Below are 17,856 nucleotides of genomic sequence, written 5' to 3'. Positions count from 1 at the left end.
AAAATCCTATTTTGAAAGACAACATTATTGTGTATTGGTTTTTCACGCATCTAAACTTCATTGTGCTTGTATTTCCATTATATTTTTTTTCTCAGTTAGCTGAACTCATCAGGGAAGAAACACAATTCCTTGGCCTGAATTTGTGGGCCCGTGGAGTTTGAGTGTACAAAATCGAACAATGCAGAAATGTCATCTTCATTCTAATGCAGCCAAAACTGGCTGGATGAGAGAGATCCCTGTACCTTCCTTGCAATGCTAAACAGTGTGAGTTAAAGCAATACTATTTTCTTCTTTAAGGACAGCAACTTAAACCACCAAGTGCCTGCCCTGCACATAGTGCAGGCGCCTGTACCCTAAGGCAGGAATGTTGCACTTGCTGGGAGGGCTGGTTCACATCTGTGCAGGGAATCGTTCGCCTGCACTAGAGGCCTCCTGCTCCCTGGTTTTCCACCTCTCATGGCTCATACGAGACTGCTGCAGCTTTTTAAGGTTAATACCCGGACGGAACCTTTCTAGAGCGGCCTCTGAAGTGCCCGTGTGTTCCCGGTCCCCAGGGCTGGTGCAGTTCAAGCCCTGCCCGCCTGTCCCGGCCTCGGGCAGCGCCCGCCCGGCAGCTGCGGCTGCTCCGCCGTGTGTTCCCCCGCAGCAGCGGCGCCGCGCTCCCCCGGCCTCCCCGGCCCTTCCCCGCCCGCCCGGCAGCTGCGGCTGCTCCGCCGCGTGTTCCGCTCCCTCGGCCTCCCCGGCCCCTCCCCGCCGCCCGGCAGCGGCAGCCGAGCGGAGCCGCGGTCACGGTGAGGCCCAGGCGGGCGGCGGAGCCCCGTCAGCGCCGGGCGGAGCCGCCGCCGCGTCTGTTGGGGGGCGGGCGCGGGGCGGAGGAGGTGGAAGCCGCGCGGCCGCGGAGGTACCGTCCCTGAGGGCGTGCGGGCACGGCGGCGGGCGGGCCGCGGGCCGGGCATGGAGCGGTGGGTCGGGGCCGCCGGGGGCTGGGATTCGCTCTGGGGAGCCGGCTGGGGCCGATGGCCGTGCTGGGAGCTCCTGGCCGCCTGCGCCGTCATCGGCGCCGTGGGCTGGCTGCTGCGGCTGCGGGACAGGAGGCCGGGCGGCCGCCGGGCGGCAGCGGCCGCCATCTCCTCCCCGACCCCCATCGCGTCCCCGGCTCCCCACTCGGCCCCGGCGCCGCTCGCCGCGGGGAGCCAGCGCTGCAGCGGGAGCCGCCCAGGTGAGAGACTCGGGGGAGAGCGGGGGATGGTGCTGCCCCTCGCCCCGCGGCAGGGCCGGCAGCGGGCACCGGGCACCGCCCGGGGAGGCCGCGCGGCCCTGCCCGCCTCCCCAGCGCCCGCGGGCCCCGCCGGGCCCGGCCCCGCCGCCCCGTTCCCCTTCCCGCTTTGTCACGGCCGGGCCTCGCCGGCTCCGGCAGAGGCGGCTCCGCCCCGGCCCCGCTCCCGCGGCCCTGCTGCTGCTGCTGCTTTTGCTGCTGCTCCCGCGTCCCCCCCAGCGCCCTGCCCGGCCCGGGTCTACACATAGGTGTGCGTTTCTCCTCCCTGAAAAGTTGTCCCTTTTCCCCCTCCCTTTTTTCTTTTCCCATGCCTTATTTCAAGTTTGTTCAGCAGTTCCCTTTCAGCCACGTAGTTCATAACTGGTGGCTCGTTTGCCCACAGGCGGTACAGACAATTCACCCCCTCGCGGAGCCACGGTTGCTCTAACATATGCAAATCCTATCAGCCGAATACGGCCAAAGACAGGATGTGACTCTCCATTCCTGCCTCGGGAAAAAAACCAACAAAAACACTCCAGCCAAAAGAGTATTTTTCTTATATTATTCATTTATTGAAAGATTTAATGAGAGTAGTAGAGTAAAATAATACTGCCATCCTTAGAAATCAGGCGTTCATTCTGTCATGGGTCTAGTCTTAATTTTTTTTTGGAAGCAGGTTCTGCTGCTTCATACTGACCCAGTGAGATAAAGAAAGATACAATTCTTGCCCATTCTTCCAGGATTTGATTGATTTGGAAGAACCCTAGAACATATTGTTGTTAAAGGAGTTATTCATATTTGCAAAGGTAACTCACAAGGCCTTATGTGCTGAACTAGAAGAGGTAGCAACCTCAGTGCTGGCTGTGCTCTGGATCATTTGTAGTTATATAATGCATTTTACGGTTCAAATAATCTCGTTTTGCACCTGCACATAACAAACTGTCAAAGAATTGTCTCAATATGAGCAGTTGCAGTTTCTTGGCTTTGCAAGTCACACATTTTGTTTTGGACAGATTAAAATAGGTAATGAAATTAAAAACCAATAATGCTTATCTAAATTAGCTGAAATCTCATTGTCAGAACACAAATGGATTTTGTGAGAGTTCTGTGTTGTCACTCCAACAATGTTTTCCCTATTTCCACACCAGACACCCTGTAGAAAACTCTTCATACTACCAGCAGATCTTAAACCTCATTCTTCACTGCTGGTCTGCTTTGCCATCTCATTTTGATTCAGTTGTGGCAGAGTTGTAATAGACACACAAAATAAATAACTTTTTTTTTTTTTAACAGACAAAATTTTGAGCACTAAGATTTAGGTACCAGGTTCTGTCAAAACATGAGAAATCACTCCCTCACAGCATTTTTTTGCTTAACCACTGGGCAGGAAGGATTTTTACATGTTCTTGTCTATTCTCCATACATAAATTATATATATATGTACAGGTCTGCTCTTCTGCAGAATGATTGTGCTAGTTCTGAACCCTAAAAATAGGAGCATTTCTCAGCTAATTCTTTAAGGCATTATGTTGACTGCTCAGAGTGTTTTCACTGATCTGTTTTTGCAGTGAACTTTCTCACCCCTGAGTTTTCATCTTTCTTGTGATTTTACAGTTATGCAGTTTCAAAAGGAAAATCCTTAGAACAGCAAGTTTGGATATTTTAATTGAGCTTAGGGGCATATCCCTTAATTAAAACACACTGGTATCAAATTTTATTTAAAAAAATAGAGGACTAAGAATTGAAAACAAGTAAGAGGATCCTTCATATCTGTTGTAGTCAGATAATCTGTTGTGGGCAAGTCAGATAATGGAAACAGTGAGGTTGCTTGGAGGCTCAGGAATCACAGGGGAGCTGCAGTACCTTGGGGAAGTGGCTCAGCAGCATCAGCTGTGGCTCTGCTGCTGTTTTAATTGGAAATATTCTCATTTCCCATTGTTTCAGCGAGATGATTCCAGTTAATACTTGTGAAATGTTCAGGGGCTGAGGTTATGTTGTTCTCTAACCACAGGCATTCAAAATAAGATGTTCATAAAAAAAGAGGCAGCTCCCAAAGGAAATACCCCTCCAAGGAAACAACCTTCAAAATCACATGACTGTTCACTTGTAAGAATTGAAGGACTATTGAAGTTTGGCACTAAGTACATTTTCATAGCGTTTCCTAATACTAGGAATGTGTTTGTTCTAACTCAGATTGGTGAAACTTAATGTGGTGCTGTATAGATTGCTGCTGACAGCTGCAAAAACTTACTGTGTGCATTTGGGTTTTTTAAATATATGAAAAGTAGGCTTAGTTTCACTGACTGAGTATGAAACCTAAAATTGAAAATAAAGTACTAAAACGGCCATACACCCTGTCCAAAGCAGAACAGGCCTCATGAACTGGCTCAGCAGTGGAGGAGGGGGCAGTGCAAGGCAGGCTGAGGGAGTAGCACAGCTGAATCATTCCTGTCTGGAGCTTCCCTTCCTGACAGTGTGTGCCAGGGCAGTCCCAGCCTGCCTCCAGCTACCTGGCTGCAGTTCTGATCAAATAATGGGAAAGCTTCTTACGTTTTTGAGCTGCCCAAGTCCTGTATTTTTCAGCTGAGTTTTCCAGAGCAAGGAATTTGTGTTGGCATCAGCTTGGTTTTAGTGTCTTCTTGCTGACCAGTGTGGAAGCTGTCAGCATGGATTACATGGAGGGACATGAGCCTGGGGAATTGTATCATAGCAGAGAGGATGATGTTCCTTTGGAAATGGAGAAATTCTCCCAGCTTCTGTTTTCTGTTGGAGAAGGAGATCTGAAAAGATCAGTTGTTTTTGTCTTGTGCCTGTTTGCTCTCAAAACAGGCCTGGGAAACAACATGCTGTGTACATATTTCCAGCCTTGCATCACAGCCAGAGCAAGCCTGCCCTGGCTGCTGCATTGCACTTGTGCCCATGACTTCTGTCAGCCAGAAAGTCCCAAGGAAATACTGGAAATAGTTCTGTGTCTTTAGCAGCCCCTTGTCTTGGGGCTGACTGGTGCTCCTGTCCTTGTGTTGCATTGCACAAAGAAACTGTGCCTTCTTGTCAGGAATCAAATATTTCTCAGCCTGTCATAAATTTTAATGAGTAAATGCTCTAGATTGAATTTTCACTCTAGAAGAAATTGAAAAAGGACTACCAAGAACAAAATGTAAGCTATAAATACTCTTTTAAGTGGTCGAGAGAGGAGGAAGTAAACTTGCTATGTGTCTGGTAGCTTAAAAACATTGAATTGAAAAATTTTATTTTTCTGCACCTCCAGGATCTCTTCAGATTCCCAAGAAATTGCTAAGTGACATTTTTTTTCCTTTGCTTTAATACACCATTTAAGTAGCAGAAGAAGTTTTGGTTTTTACAATTTTTCTCCTTTTTTGCCTTTCCTGTAGGTGGAATAACAATGGATACAATATTATCCCGATTAAAGAAGCTCAGCCACGATGAGCTTAGAGAAGAGATTGTGAGAGCAGGACTGAAATGTGGGCCCATTACTGCAACTACAAGGTTTATTTTTGAAAAAAAATTGGCTCAGGCACTGTTGGAACAGCAAGGAGCATTGGAGGAGGAAGGGTCTGCTGTGTCAGAGGAGGCAGCTGGAAATGTCCCAGTGAATCACAATGGCCATGGAAGTGCTTCTGAGGAGGTAGACTTTGGGTACTGTGTGGGTCTGAACCCTCCAGAAGAAGATGCTGTGACACTCATGAACTGTTCAGCTCCAGCCTGTGGTGCTGATTCACAGATCTCTGCTCAGACACCATCCAGAGATCCTCCACTGTTCTATGGCGTTTGCCCAGTTTATGATGACATACTGGCTAGGAATGGTAAATACTCACTTCCCTTATTTCCAGTGATAAGGCATTTTAGTCGTGGCTGGGTAGAGTTCTTTTATGTAACAGGTGTTCTGAACACCCCTGCATTAGCATTGTAAGCATTGGTTGAGGTATTTCTTTGTTCCTATTTATTCTGAGGCAAAGAAACGAGAGTTTAAGACATCCCAGGTGTTTGCCATTACAGTTCCTACATATGAGGATCCTCTACCCTGTGTAGCTCAGATGAGGAAAATTTCTTATTGCTACTCTTGGACTCATCCTGTGCCTTTAATCCCTCTCAAGAATAAAAAGTAATCCTGCAAATAAACAATCAAAAAAATATGTCATGATGTTGTCATCAGTTGAAGCTTAAATGATCTCTTCTAAAAGTTTCCACATCTTCCTTTCTGTTCCTGACAGGGGTAGAGTAGTGCACAGGATTATTTCCTCTGAGACAGTAGTAAGAATTCTTACTAAGAAAAGGTACATTAAGATATCCTTATCTGAACAGTATCATGTAAAGGGGAAGAAGAAGGATTTGTTTATTATCTAAGATACTCTGTAGAGATGTTGAAGTTGTGGATCAGTTACAAAGTTGGTCTTTCTGAGCAAGGCAGCATCAAAAGTAATTCAGGGTGAATAAGCTCTGAGTTTGCTTTTCCATCTGGAAGTGAGATGCTTTGTTGAAGGTGGCCCATCCATTAAAGGGGTGTTGATTGAAGGGAATGGCTGAGCCCTGTACTGGGATCACCTGACATTACCTGGAGAGTGTGGGAGGCTCCTACTCAGTTTCCAAGAGACAAGATTTAAAACGACCTTTGACCTTTATGTCACTTTTGGAAGAGAAACAATCTGAGACCAAAGCTGGAATGATAGTCTTAAGAATTCTGTAATCTGTCTAGGAATTGAAATCTGAGATTATTGAAGCAATGTAACTTGGTGGTTCTTTGTTGCAGAGAGAATACATGTTTATGAAGATAGGAAGGAAGCTCTCCAGGCTGTTAAGATGATTAAGGGTTCCCGTTTTAAAGCTTTTACAAACAGAGAGGATGCTGAGAAATTTGCTAAAGGAATCTGTGATTATTTCCCATCTCCAGGCAAGTCCTCTTTATGTTTGTCTCCAGTGAAAATGGGATCATTTAACAGAGGTAAGTGGGGAACTTCATCTCTCTACAGTAGATGCAATAGACAGCATTGATTTTTCTTTTCATGAGAGAAGAAACAACTGTCTTACAAAACACTAATAACAGAAAAAATTCAAAGGTGAAGCACTGAATAAATTGATGTTTAAAAGAACTTTTATTTTAAGTATAGAAATGTTGAACATGTGGAAAATGTTTTAAGTGTTAAGTACTATTGCTACTCTTCTAAAGCTGAAATGTAGGTAATGGTCTGCATGGATACCTTGCTTAGTATTCCATGGTTTGTTAGGATTTGTTAGGATTCAGTTTTACTCATGGACTTCAGGATTTTCAGGTTTAGCAAGATGCTGATAAAATTGCATAGTATATTCAAACTGTACTCAATTCTTAAGTAAATTAGTAAGTTCAGAAATAAAATGCTAAGCACTGATCATATTTCACAGTGTTCCCAATTGCTAAATTAAAGTGATTTAGGATTTACAGAACTGCAGAAGCAATTTTAACAATCAGAAAATGGTTGTTTCTTTCTGAATTTTGCTTTTAAATTTGGATGGGAGCAGACTGGTAATTACAAAGTTTACCAGTCCCTATTAAAGTCTGAAACACTTTTACAAGTTGATTCATCATTTTCCTCTCCCTCCCTATTACTAACTACTAGTGTATTTAAATGTCTTGTTATTCAGTTCAGTTTCCTTACTCCTGTATATTAAAGATGCCAAATTAAGACATGGTTTAGATTAAAAGCATAATTTTCATGGCCTGGGTGTGCAGATGGTGATCCCTGGAAAGAATGTATCTAGAAAGGAATGATTTGTGTTTTGGTAGACGGTTTGTGCTCCCCTGAGAGCGACACTGCGAGTAAGGAGAGAGCCAACAGCTACAAAAGTCCGCGGACTCAGGATCTCACAGCTAAGCTTCGGAAAGCTGTGGAGAAAGGAGACACAGCAACGTTCTCAGACCTTATTTGGAGTAACCCTCGTTACCTGATCGGGTCAGGAGACAACCCAACCATTGTACAGGTGAAAAACCAGCAACAAAACAGGAAAATTGGGGTTCTAGTTTAGTGATGTAGCTTTTGGGGCCTGGAAGCAGAAGTGGAAGGAGCGATGTTTTCTGCTCCTCCTTCAGGACACCTTGTTCCACCCAGTGCAGGGTTTCTCTGTTCATTGACAGCAGCTGGGACTTCTCTGTAAGTCACCCTGAGAGCTCCCTTTGCTCCAGCAGAGCTAAAGGATCTGAGTGTGCAGTTCTTCAGGGGAGGAATAGTTGTATTTAGTAGTGCAAGGAATAGTCTTGTCTTCTTATTCTTTGGTCTCCTCCAAGAAATTGCAATCTTTTTTAAAACAGACTAAATTGAAGGACTAGGGTAGGGCCTAGGCTGTAATTAGGTGTTCCTACAGCATTGCTTACCTAAGCACCTCTACTAAATTCCAAAACCATGTATAAGGTGCCATTTAGCAAACACTGACTATCTTCAACTTGCATCAGACCAGCTTTGTGAAGTTGTTGAAATTTTTTATCTAATATAGCAAATCAGCTGAATTTTTTATGTCTATATCCATTTTCCTGCTCTTTATCTAAACTGAACTTCCTACCTCCCTTTATTGTGTAATATCTTAATATACCTTTTTTGCCACATTCTTTCCTTAAATAAAGGCTCTAACTGAGTGTAAGAATAATTTCATTAATTATAACAATAATATGGGTGTAAGGATAAGTCTTTACAAAAATATCCATATAAAACTCCGTGCAGGAACCCATGTATTTTCACAGTTAAATCAGTTACATCTCTGGCTGTAAGAAAGCTGTTTAGATTGAGGTTCATTCTAAGACTGGTCTTTTTTTCCAGGAAGGGTGTAGGTACAATGTCATGCATGTTGCTGCCAAGGAGAATCAGCCTGCTATCTGCCAGTTACTGCTGGACACTCTGGAAAATCCAGAATTTATGCGGCTGATGTACCCAGATGATAACGATGTCATGTTGAAGAAACGCATCCAATATATTGTTGACCTTTACCTGAACACTCCAGATAAAATGGTAAGATTTGGGGGGTTACCTGTTTTATTATTATCATTATCATTAGTAGTACTGGAAGGGGTTAAGGGAGACTGAAAGAGAACAGAACAGAAGGGGAGCTGTCCATGAATTCTGTGGGTTTTGGTAATCATTATTCTGCACTGTGGTGGGAACAGATCTGTTAAGAGCTGAGATAATTAGTCATGACATGTATTTACTATCCTCAGTCTCAAAATTAAATGTGTGGTATTGACTTTATAATCTTTCTAAGGGCATGTGATTTTTTCCCTTTTTCCCACTGCAGTGGTTTGATACTCCATTGCATTTTGCTTGCAAGTTTGGGAATGTGGATGTGGTTAATGTGCTTACCTCACACCCAGCCATTGTAAAAAATCCAAGAAACAAATATGATCAAACTCCAGCAGAAGTAAGTCTCTCTGTGTCCACAGCAAACCCAGAAATGTTATCCTGATGAGCATTTTTCATATTCAGACATTACTGACTACCATAGATGGAAGATTTGTAGTAAGGTGCTAGTGTCATAATTAAAGAGTAAATTCTGTATAACATTAAAAATATTTTATGCTGATTGTGTCTTTGGAAAAGTTTTAGAATTTATGAAGTTGGATGTATTTTAGTTGCTCTACTGTGAATTAAAAGCACTTGGTGAGATGGGTAGGGGTCAATAATGTGATTGTTCTGAAAGAACACACATTGCAGTTGATTTGAAAATGAGGTTACTATGCTGCCCTAACAAGTACAATTATATTAACAGGTAGTTTGTGAAAGAAGCAAGAACAAATCTGCTGAATTGAAAGAAAAGATAAGAGAGTACTTGAAAGGTCTGTATGCAGAGTTTTGTACTATATCAGGGGTGTGTTTTGGCTCTTGGCTGTCTCCTGTTTGCTTTCTGTAGCATTTGAGTTTATAAATGATGCTGCTGTACAGTGCTCTGAAAACCAAAGGGAAATTCTAACATTGAGTCAGAACTCTTAATGTATGGATCACAAGGTTGCCCTCATGGCTCTGTAAGGGAGGCAAGGCCCTGATTCAGTAAGCCTGGAGCAATGTTCAATGTAAAAGATTGAACTAAAGAATATAAAGACCTTTTGCAGGGCAAGAGGTGTATCTGTCATGCTGGGGAGTCCTGTCATTTTATAATTTCCTTGACACAGAACTTTCTCTGTTTTGTCATGTGTGTGTTTAGGCATTTGCAAAAGGAGGTTGTGAAAAATGTTAAAGACCCTGAGGGAAGGGCTTTATGGATTATTGCAGGTGTTTTTGTGTTTGAAAGAGAAGGGAGCCTACACTAAAATGTGGTCTGTGATCACTGGAGCAGTGAGTGTGAATTACAAGTAGTTTTACTGAGGTGGTTCGGTGTACGGGTGCAGTGGTAACCCAGGAAGAAGCAGCAGGCTGATGTGACATACACTGAATGAGAAGGCTCTGGATGATCTGTTTTAGGTCACTATTATGTGCCCCTCCTGAGGGCAGAAGACAATTCCTCAGCTCCGGTCATTGGGGCACCGTGGTCACCCGACCAGACGGACGATGGCCCCCAGACAGCTTGGCCTAAATACCCTGGCAGCCCCAAGGACCCAGTGCTGTCCATCAGGGCTTTTGCAGGCCCCATGAGCCCCTCAAAGGTAAGGAGAGAACTCCCTGTGACTCCAATGCCCACTCTTCTCCTTTTAATGAATAAAGATCCCCACAGGGTTCCTTGTGTGGTGTAGCTTGATCCCGGTACAGACTGTGGCTCTCTCTTTGCTGAGGAGATGGATCTTCCTCCATGGAGAAGCACAGAAACTTGTAAATATTTTTTTACTGCTGAAAACAGAAATGTGGTGTAGATAAGAAGAGTAGAAGTTCAGTCAAAAATTGTTTTCTTTTTCCTGTTGAAATCGATTCAAAGAGCACCCTTGGCAAACCTTTCATTTCTTATAGATAATTGCTGTAACTCTCTAACCTGAAGCAAAGCCTTTCAAAGCAGCTATGAATCAGTTTTAAAAACCTTAACTCTATTGTTATCTCATTTCTAGAAGTTGCCACTGGATGTTAACCTCTGCTTGTTGAATTAACATAAATATTTTTTCTGGATGGAAAAACTGACAACCAAGTAGTAGGTTATTGGGATGGTTTTGGAAATGTAGTGACTGTATAGTGGAAAAGCAAAATCTTCAGTTTTCAGAAGGAAAACTTAGATATCTGTTAAATATATTCCAAACTTACAGGTGTTTGTTTGACTCATTTATTTAATGTGAACATGCTACAAATATAACAGGTTTAGAAACAGTGAATACATACAGTGGAGGACTGATGGTTGCATTCTTTAAGACTGAGTTCTAGCAAAATGCTTAATGCTTTTTCTTCTAAAAGTTCTTGATCAATTTTCTGTTCAACTGACACAAATTTAAATATTATTTGTGCTGCAAAAAAAAATCTCTAGGGTATAAACAGTTCATAATTTTGATTGCTGACATGTATTTTTAATGTCTGAATGTAATTCTTAGTCATCGTTGTGATCCTTGGCATATAAAGTGTAGTGCAGGATTTTGCAAAAAATTTCCCCTGAGGCATTCCAACTTCAAAATAGACAGCAAGAATTTATTCTAATAATTGTAGCAAGTCTGTACATACATAAAAAACATCCCCTTTGCATCCCAGAAAACAATGACCAGGAAGCTTTTGTAATTAAATAGAATGACATGGCAAAATCACAAGACACTTCTGTTTCCTGCTGCACACACATTAAAACCAGGCAGATGTGGTGTTGTGCAGTTGATTTTCAGATGATTGTACATTATGGTCCTTCTCTTTCATGAGCAGTTAAGAGATCAGAGTAACCACCAGTAATGAAAGGAGTAACTTTAGATCCAGTGTGAGATCCTTCATAGCTGGGGTTTAGCAGCACTTGTGGACAGCAAACAGCTGAACATCTGGAGGTAGATGTGTAGCCAGTTCATACTGTGGGGGATAGTTTTTGAATTTGTTTCTGTTTTTAAAGGCTGAAGAATTTCGCAGGCTGTGGAAGACTCCACCTCGGGAGAGAGCTGGCTTCTTTCACAATGTCAGGAAATCTGATCTGGAGAGAGGTGTTGAAAGAGTTGGAAGGTATCTAAAAGACTGTCAATATAAAAACTTAATAATAGAGCATGTAAAAGCAAAAGACTGTGCTGAGAGTACAGTTATTACTCACTGCACAATATCTTGGGGCAAAAACTACTGCAGAAATATTTAATGAAATATTTTGCAGTTGGATTTTTACTGTTTTTTTGTGTAAATACGATAGTTAAAATGTGAGACCTGGCTTTCTTAGCTTTGGCAATAAAGATATTTTAGCTGTTATTGATGGTATGTATGGAATGCTTTTCACAGACATTTACTTGCCTCATTTGTCAGATCTAAAATGATGCATAGCCTGTTTGTTCTGTGAAAGTGAGGGATTGTTAAAAGGGAGCAGAATGAAAAGATCCTAATACAAATTTGCTGTTTTATAAAAGCTGTATGTGTGTGGTGTGTCCTTGCAGCTAAAATACCTTCCATCAGCAACATATGGAAAAAAATACTTTGTTAAAAGCTGACTGCATTTCATTCTTTAAAATAATCCCTCACTTCCTCCTTCCTCTCCCATTCCCAAATAGAAAAGGCTGGTGCATGCACTATCAGTGGGGATTCTTCTCTGTCTGATGTCTAGATACAGTCAGCTTAAAGATAGCAATGTTTATGCTGCCAACTGTAAAAATAGTAGATGAAATGTGAAAAATGCTCTAGAACAAATGAGGTGATACTTTGATTGCTAAGGGTGTGTGTGTGCTTTTGCAGACTCTTGGTTGTGGTGGGATTGTGTTGCCTGGTTGCTCGTTTGTGCTCCTGTTTGTAGCTGTTAAAATGTGATCAGAAAAGTTGTTGTCAAACTGATATTTATGTCTTCACAAATGATTCGTTTTATTTTATTTATTGCAGGGAGTTAGCTCATGAACTGGGGTTCCCGTGGGTTGAATACTGGGAATTTCTGGGCTGTTTTGTTGATCTGTCTTCCCAGGAGGGGCTGCGAAAATTAGAAGAGTACCTGAGTCATCGTGAAATGAGCGAAAAGGCTCAGCCAGAAACAGGGGAAAATGAAACCTGCAATAGATATAAAACTCCACATCCCTCTGGTAAGAAAAGGGCAAATGCTGCAAACAATGGGTTGTACCTGGGGAGAAGAGGGACAGAAAAAGCTTGGGGCCCAGGGGAAGCTGTATTCACCTGTTGTGGTTGTTATTATTCATCTGTTATCCAGACAGTCTGAGTACAGCATCAAAAAAGAGCCAACTGTGAATGTGGAAGTACAGACTTTATCTTCCATGTGAAATAGTTTATTTGAGTGTAGCCCTTAAATGGAATCCCTGTAAGAAAACCTCTGTCTTCAGTATGTTTTCACTCAGAGCATTTGGGCATTCATCTAAAGCATAGAATTTTGTAATCCACAGATATGGAATAAATAACATTTTAAAAATAAAAGAATAATTCTTTACAACTGTGAGCCTGAAAAGGCACAAGAAGCAAAACCCAGGAAAGCTTTTATACCTTAGACCACTGCTTGCCATGTGTGCATTTTGCATTTGTAGCTTTAGTCAGGTTAGTTCTTGCTGTTATATACAGTCAGAGAGGTCTTCAGGAAGTAGAACAAGGCATAAGGATTGTGCATCTTTTTCCTAGCTTATGCACTTGACATTCTGTTTAAAGTCTTCTTATGTGTTGCTCTTGTTAAAATTGTTAACAGGCAAAAGCAAAAAGTCCTGCAATTCCATTTCTGTTGGAGCATTTTTGGATGAGGATGATGATGACATGAGCTTAGAAGAAATTAAAAACAGACAAAATGCAGCACGAAATATCAGCCCCTCTCTGGTGTCCAAGGAGCCCAGCATTGATGCCATTGGAGATGCTGAGTGTGATATCCTGTCCATGGAGTGTGCAGGAAACATCATAGAGACCTCAGCTCACCCTCGGCACTATGAGAAGGGGGCTGCTGCCAGCAAAAATGGGTTTTGCAGTGCTGTGTCCAGTAAAAGGATCATCAGTGACAGAAAGCAGCTGCATGATGGGTCAGAATGCCTCATGTCACCTGTTTGCAATTTGATGTCAGAATTCGAAGGCCTGTCATTCCGAGAACAAGAGGTTGCAGGAGTATCTCATAAAATCACTGAAAAAACTGAGAATGAGGGAATTCTGGACAAGACCTGCTCTGCAGTGTCACTGGCAAGTTCTTCTGAGCCAAGTGTTACAGGAAAACATGGAGAGACCAAGTTAAGGACAGACCACAGAATATCCTTAGAAAAGGAGAGAGTGTCCAGAGAATCTGGAATTCAGACTAGGGAGCCACAGCAACGTCAAGAACTTTCTTCCCAGAAGTTTCTTTCGAAGACTTCACCCACAAATGACAATTTAAAGTTATTCCTTCTTGGGTAATAATTGCCTTTTTAAACTCTTACTTGCACAGACAATCTCATTGCTAATATAAAACGAAGTGTTTTGGAATTGGGGTGTTTCATTGCCTGAACAAATACGTGGTTCTCTTCATCTAGTTGTGTTTCCATTCTAGGGAGCAGCCCTCGAAGCTGGATGGTGATGTCTTAGCAGCTATAGAAGGAGCAGAAATTGATCCCCAGAAATTCCCAATGATTTACAAGTGGAAACACGCAGTGCAATCCTACTCCTCATCTGACAGGCAAAGGTATTGCTGAAAACTCAGTCACAGGAGCTGAAGTACAGTTTTAGCAGATCAGCTTGAATAGAAAATTTCAGGTCTTGTTGCCCCCAAACCCATATTTTAAATTCAGCAGAATTAACTGTGTTCTGAAGTTAATCACCAAAGCCTTTTTTGACTGGTGTCTATTGATAAGGAGTTTCCTGGTGCTGCAGTCATGTTCTTTCCATTCTACTGCTGTCCCAGGTAACTTGAGCATGTCTCCACAGACAAATCAGATGTGACTCTTCCACTCAGCCAGTGTCTCACTTTGCTGATTTGGTACTTGGATCCTTCAGTGGACTCAGTGATAGTTGTGCTGTTGGTTTGTGATTCATCCCTGTTGTTGATGGAGTGCAGGAATGTTGTGTTTGTTGCCTTGTGGCACTTAGATTGTGCTGAGGGATATTAAGGTGAATTTATTATCTTTATGCATCTTATGAAGTGTTTTTATTTTTACTCTTTATTACCCCAGTCCAAAATAACTATTCATGTGTCATCGTGGCCATTTTGAAAGAAATTATGTCTTACTGATTTGGGCAACACAATCTATATAGAATATAGAGTATATAGAATCTAGAACATACAGAATATTGGGCAACAATCTAGATAGAATATTTTGTGCTCTTCCTGTTCCTTCTCTTCTTCCAGACTTGCCTCTCACCAGACAGGATTTTTCTCAGCAGGTGCATTGGTTCTGAGATGGAAAGCCATTCCGAGTTAAAGTGCTGCTCTCATTATTGCAGTTTCCTTTAAAACATGTATGACTTCTGGTTTCTTTCAGTTGGCCAAGTCCAGCGTTGAAGGCAAGATTCCAGTCCCAGTCCATGGCTGCTGGTCTTCCAAATGCTTCAGTGTATCCTAGTTCAGGAAGAAACAGTCCCATCCCAGGAAGCCCGGGGAAACACGGCACCTCCTTCCCTCCGGAGCCGGGCAGCCCCGGGCGCTACAGCCCCGCCTGCATCCTGCGCTACTTCGCAGAGCCTCCTGCCCACTAGAGTGCAGCTCCTCATCCTGGGACTTCAGTTCTGTTCTCGTTGTTAGAGTGGAGGAAAAACTACAATGTTACTAAGGTGACATGAGGTTTGTACTCAGCTATTTATTTTTCCTCAATTGAGGACAACTGTATGTTTAAACAATGGAGTATATGTCTTAATGCCACACACGAGGTAGATTATTACTGGTGATAAGCAAGAAGTTTGTGAGTGCAGTTGTCCAGTAGCTGAATTAACCCTTGTTGCCAGTACCACAGTGGGCTGAACTGTCCTTAGCAATGGTGGTAATTGCTATCACTGCTTATCCTCATTGTAATGAACACACAGCCCTCAACTGCCTTTCTTGACCTTGGATAGTCGAGGAAATGCATCATCAGCAAATAGAATGTGGGAGAGGAGACTGATGGCAGAAACGTTCTGCTTGCAGGGGGAAAAGCCTAAAACACGCCTGGGAATGCGAGGATAACTTTGCAGTGTGGAGCAGAGATGTGAACCCCTGTGCAGAAGCAGAGAGTGTTTCCAGCCAGCTGGGCTGGGCAGTTGATACCCACAGCCACCCTCACCTGTCTGTCCGTGTGTGTGTGCACAGAGACCTCGGAGGCTCTGCTTGTTCTGAGGCTGTTACAGACACTGAGATCTACCCAGTGCTTTAGAAACAGGGCACTGTAGAAACTATTGGGATTCCTTTAGTGGTAGTGGAAGATTTAAGGAAAAGAAAAGCTTAGGAATTAGCTGGTTATTTTTTCCCCAGAGAAGCTATTAACACTAGCAGATTTGAATAGTTATTACACAAAAGCACATCAGCAATAATCTCAGCAAATTTACCAGCAAGATAACTTTATCTTAATGGTCTGGTTTGTAATATATTAGCATGGTAGCCAGTGGCCCAGGAGGTGGCTATTTCCCAGCTGTAAAGAGAGAGGACTAAGGACAAAATATTTTTATGAAATCTGAGCTTTTACTGTGGCTCTAGTGTTGATGTGGTAATGAGTTTTTGTTACAGCAGTCAATAATTTTATTCTGCAGCCTTCTGTAAGAATGACTTGTTTTGACAGCCTGATGCTGAGAATAAGAAAGCTTTTCAAAACTCCAGAGAGTTTTCCATATCAAGCCTAGTGCTTGTAACGTTGCATGAAAGGCTTCCAGAAACAGCTCTCTAGGTTAAAAAAAAAAAGAAAAAAAAAAGAAAAAAGACCTATCTACTGTTACAAGAAAAATCTGATCAGAAAATGAAGTTCTGCAGGACTGTGCTGGTGAGAAGGGGTGGATTAGGATGGGCTGGTGCCACACAGTCAGTGAGAGCTCAGAGCCACCTGGCAGGGCTGGAAGAGAAGGGCACCGAGTTGAGCAAACACGGGTGGGAGGCAGGAGGGGCTGGCCCAGCCTCCGCCAGGGTCCCACCCACCCCTCGGGGCCATTCCAGAGCCGGGCTCTCACACGGCAGTGACTGTTCTACACAAACTGTGCACCCTCACAGCTTCGTGACTGGTACAAACCTAAACACTGCACTTAATGCTTTTGCAAGCTCAGTAGTGCCTTTTGTAATATATTTTTTTAATTAAATTTTTTGTTCTTTTGGAAGTTTTTTTTTAAAAGTGGCATCCACTTACTATGGGCAGATAAAATACAGTTTTTCTCTGGGCTTTCTGAACAGGATGTCTTTTAATGTCTCTAAATTGGATTATTTGGTGCGATAGCTCTCCATGGGGGGAGAGACTCCTCTTTTAGAAATTATTAAAAAAAAAAAAAGAAAAGGCTTATTTTACTCTTTTGTTAAAATTGAACCTAGTTCTATGGAGCTGGACATTAGGAAGAGCTACTTTACATAAATGCCTCTCATTCAGTCATATTCCAGACAAGTACCAGGGGCCTGGGGGGTGTCATACTTTAGGAAACATGTTAAAAAAACCCCAGAACCAAAACCATAGCCTTCTGCTAATAAGTATGTTAACTGACTTATTTCATAAGGGTTTCTTGTTGGGTTGTTTTTTTAATTTTTTATGTAGCAGGCTCCATGGTCTCAAAATATTTTAAATCCCACATACATAGAGTTTTACTCCAAAAGGGTTGAGATTGGCATTTTGGGTTTTTTTTTTTGCTGGGTGGTTGGGTTTTTTCAATAATTTATTGTAAATTACATCTTTATCATTCTGGAGAAATTGATCAGCTGATGTAATTGCCTAACACCATGTTACAGCCAAACTGCTGGGGTCAGTTGCTGTGGGTGCAGCTGCTGTTCTCCACCCTGCTCCTTCACAGCTGTGGTACAGCAGCATTGCCCTTTTGCTAAGAGTTTGTCACTGAGCCAGGAGACTGATACTAACACTCTACTTCCTTGTCCTTTTTACTTTTATTATGCTTTGCTTTATTTTTTTAATATTTAAATGTATGTTACTGGTATGTACATGTAGCCAGACACCCCCCACACACCCACCACACCCTTGCCTTTCACTTTGTAATGTTGTTTTGGTCCAGTCAGGAGAGTATTTTTTTAACTGTGTTATATAATGTGCATTAGTCCAGTTGTACTTCACTTAAGAGGTCATTTTTCTAACAATGTTACTTCAGCTATGACAGAAATAGCAATTTATGCAGCAATTTGATCATTTGTGATTTTGTGAAGAAAGCCCTTCAACACTGAGCCTGTGGAGACACTTTAAATCAGAGTGATAGTGCTTGAATTGTGTTTTCTTGGCCAAAAGTTCACTTTTAAAGGTGCAAAATAGCTGTGTTTTTGTTAGTTGTTTTTTAATTAGCAAAGTGTCATGTTAAAAATACAGAAGTATCCCACTTTCTATTAAAATCAAATAAATAGCTGAAATGAATAGCTGTGTTGAATATGGGATGTGGGGAGGAGGAGCTGGGCATGACAGGGCAACTCACTGGCTTGTCCAGGCCTTGCTTGTA

General features: G+C 42.5%; 1 protein-coding gene across 2 annotated transcripts; it reads left to right on the top strand.

Moving 5' to 3' along the window:
- The first annotated feature begins 816 nt into the window (after positions 1 to 816).
- Positions 817 to 17,774, top strand: ANKLE2 (ankyrin repeat and LEM domain containing 2). Of its 2 annotated transcripts, none has more exons than XM_066562569.1 (13): positions 817 to 901; positions 4,648 to 5,079; positions 6,024 to 6,215; positions 7,035 to 7,228; positions 8,059 to 8,247; positions 8,531 to 8,653; positions 9,002 to 9,068; positions 9,691 to 9,872; positions 11,231 to 11,337; positions 12,190 to 12,383; positions 12,992 to 13,673; positions 13,811 to 13,942; positions 14,739 to 17,774. In XM_066562569.1, exons 2-13 carry the CDS (start codon positions 4,659 to 4,661, stop codon positions 14,950 to 14,952), a joined length of 2,697 nt encoding a protein of 898 aa, XP_066418666.1. In that variant the 5' UTR covers positions 817 to 901; positions 4,648 to 4,658; the 3' UTR covers positions 14,953 to 17,774. The 2 variants fall into 2 exon arrangements, with proteins under 2 accessions (XP_066418666.1, XP_066418667.1); XM_066562570.1 differs by lacking the exon at positions 817 to 901 and adding an exon at positions 940 to 1,219.
- Positions 17,775 to 17,856: the final 82 nt, after the last annotated feature.

Source organism: Molothrus aeneus, chromosome 18 (assembly GCF_037042795.1).
Source record: "Molothrus aeneus isolate 106 chromosome 18, BPBGC_Maene_1.0, whole genome shotgun sequence".
NCBI classification, from domain to species: Eukaryota; Metazoa; Chordata; class Aves; order Passeriformes; family Icteridae; genus Molothrus; species Molothrus aeneus.
The sequence above is the reverse complement of the archived record's forward strand: the minus strand, read 5'-3'. Positions and strand labels throughout refer to the sequence as shown.

Bases quoted from the DNA above. Each gene is read 5' to 3' on its own strand.
- ANKLE2 (XM_066562570.1), top strand. From the start codon at position 955: ATGGAGCGGTGGGTCGGGGCCGCCGGGGGCTGGGATTCGCTCTGGGGA. The intron at 7,229-8,058 runs GTGAAAAACCAG...CTTTTTTTCCAG, and splicing joins ACAACCCAACCATTGTACAG to GAAGGGTGTAGGTACAATGT. The intron at 9,873-11,230 runs GTAAGGAGAGAA...CTGTTTTTAAAG, and splicing joins GCCCCATGAGCCCCTCAAAG to GCTGAAGAATTTCGCAGGCT.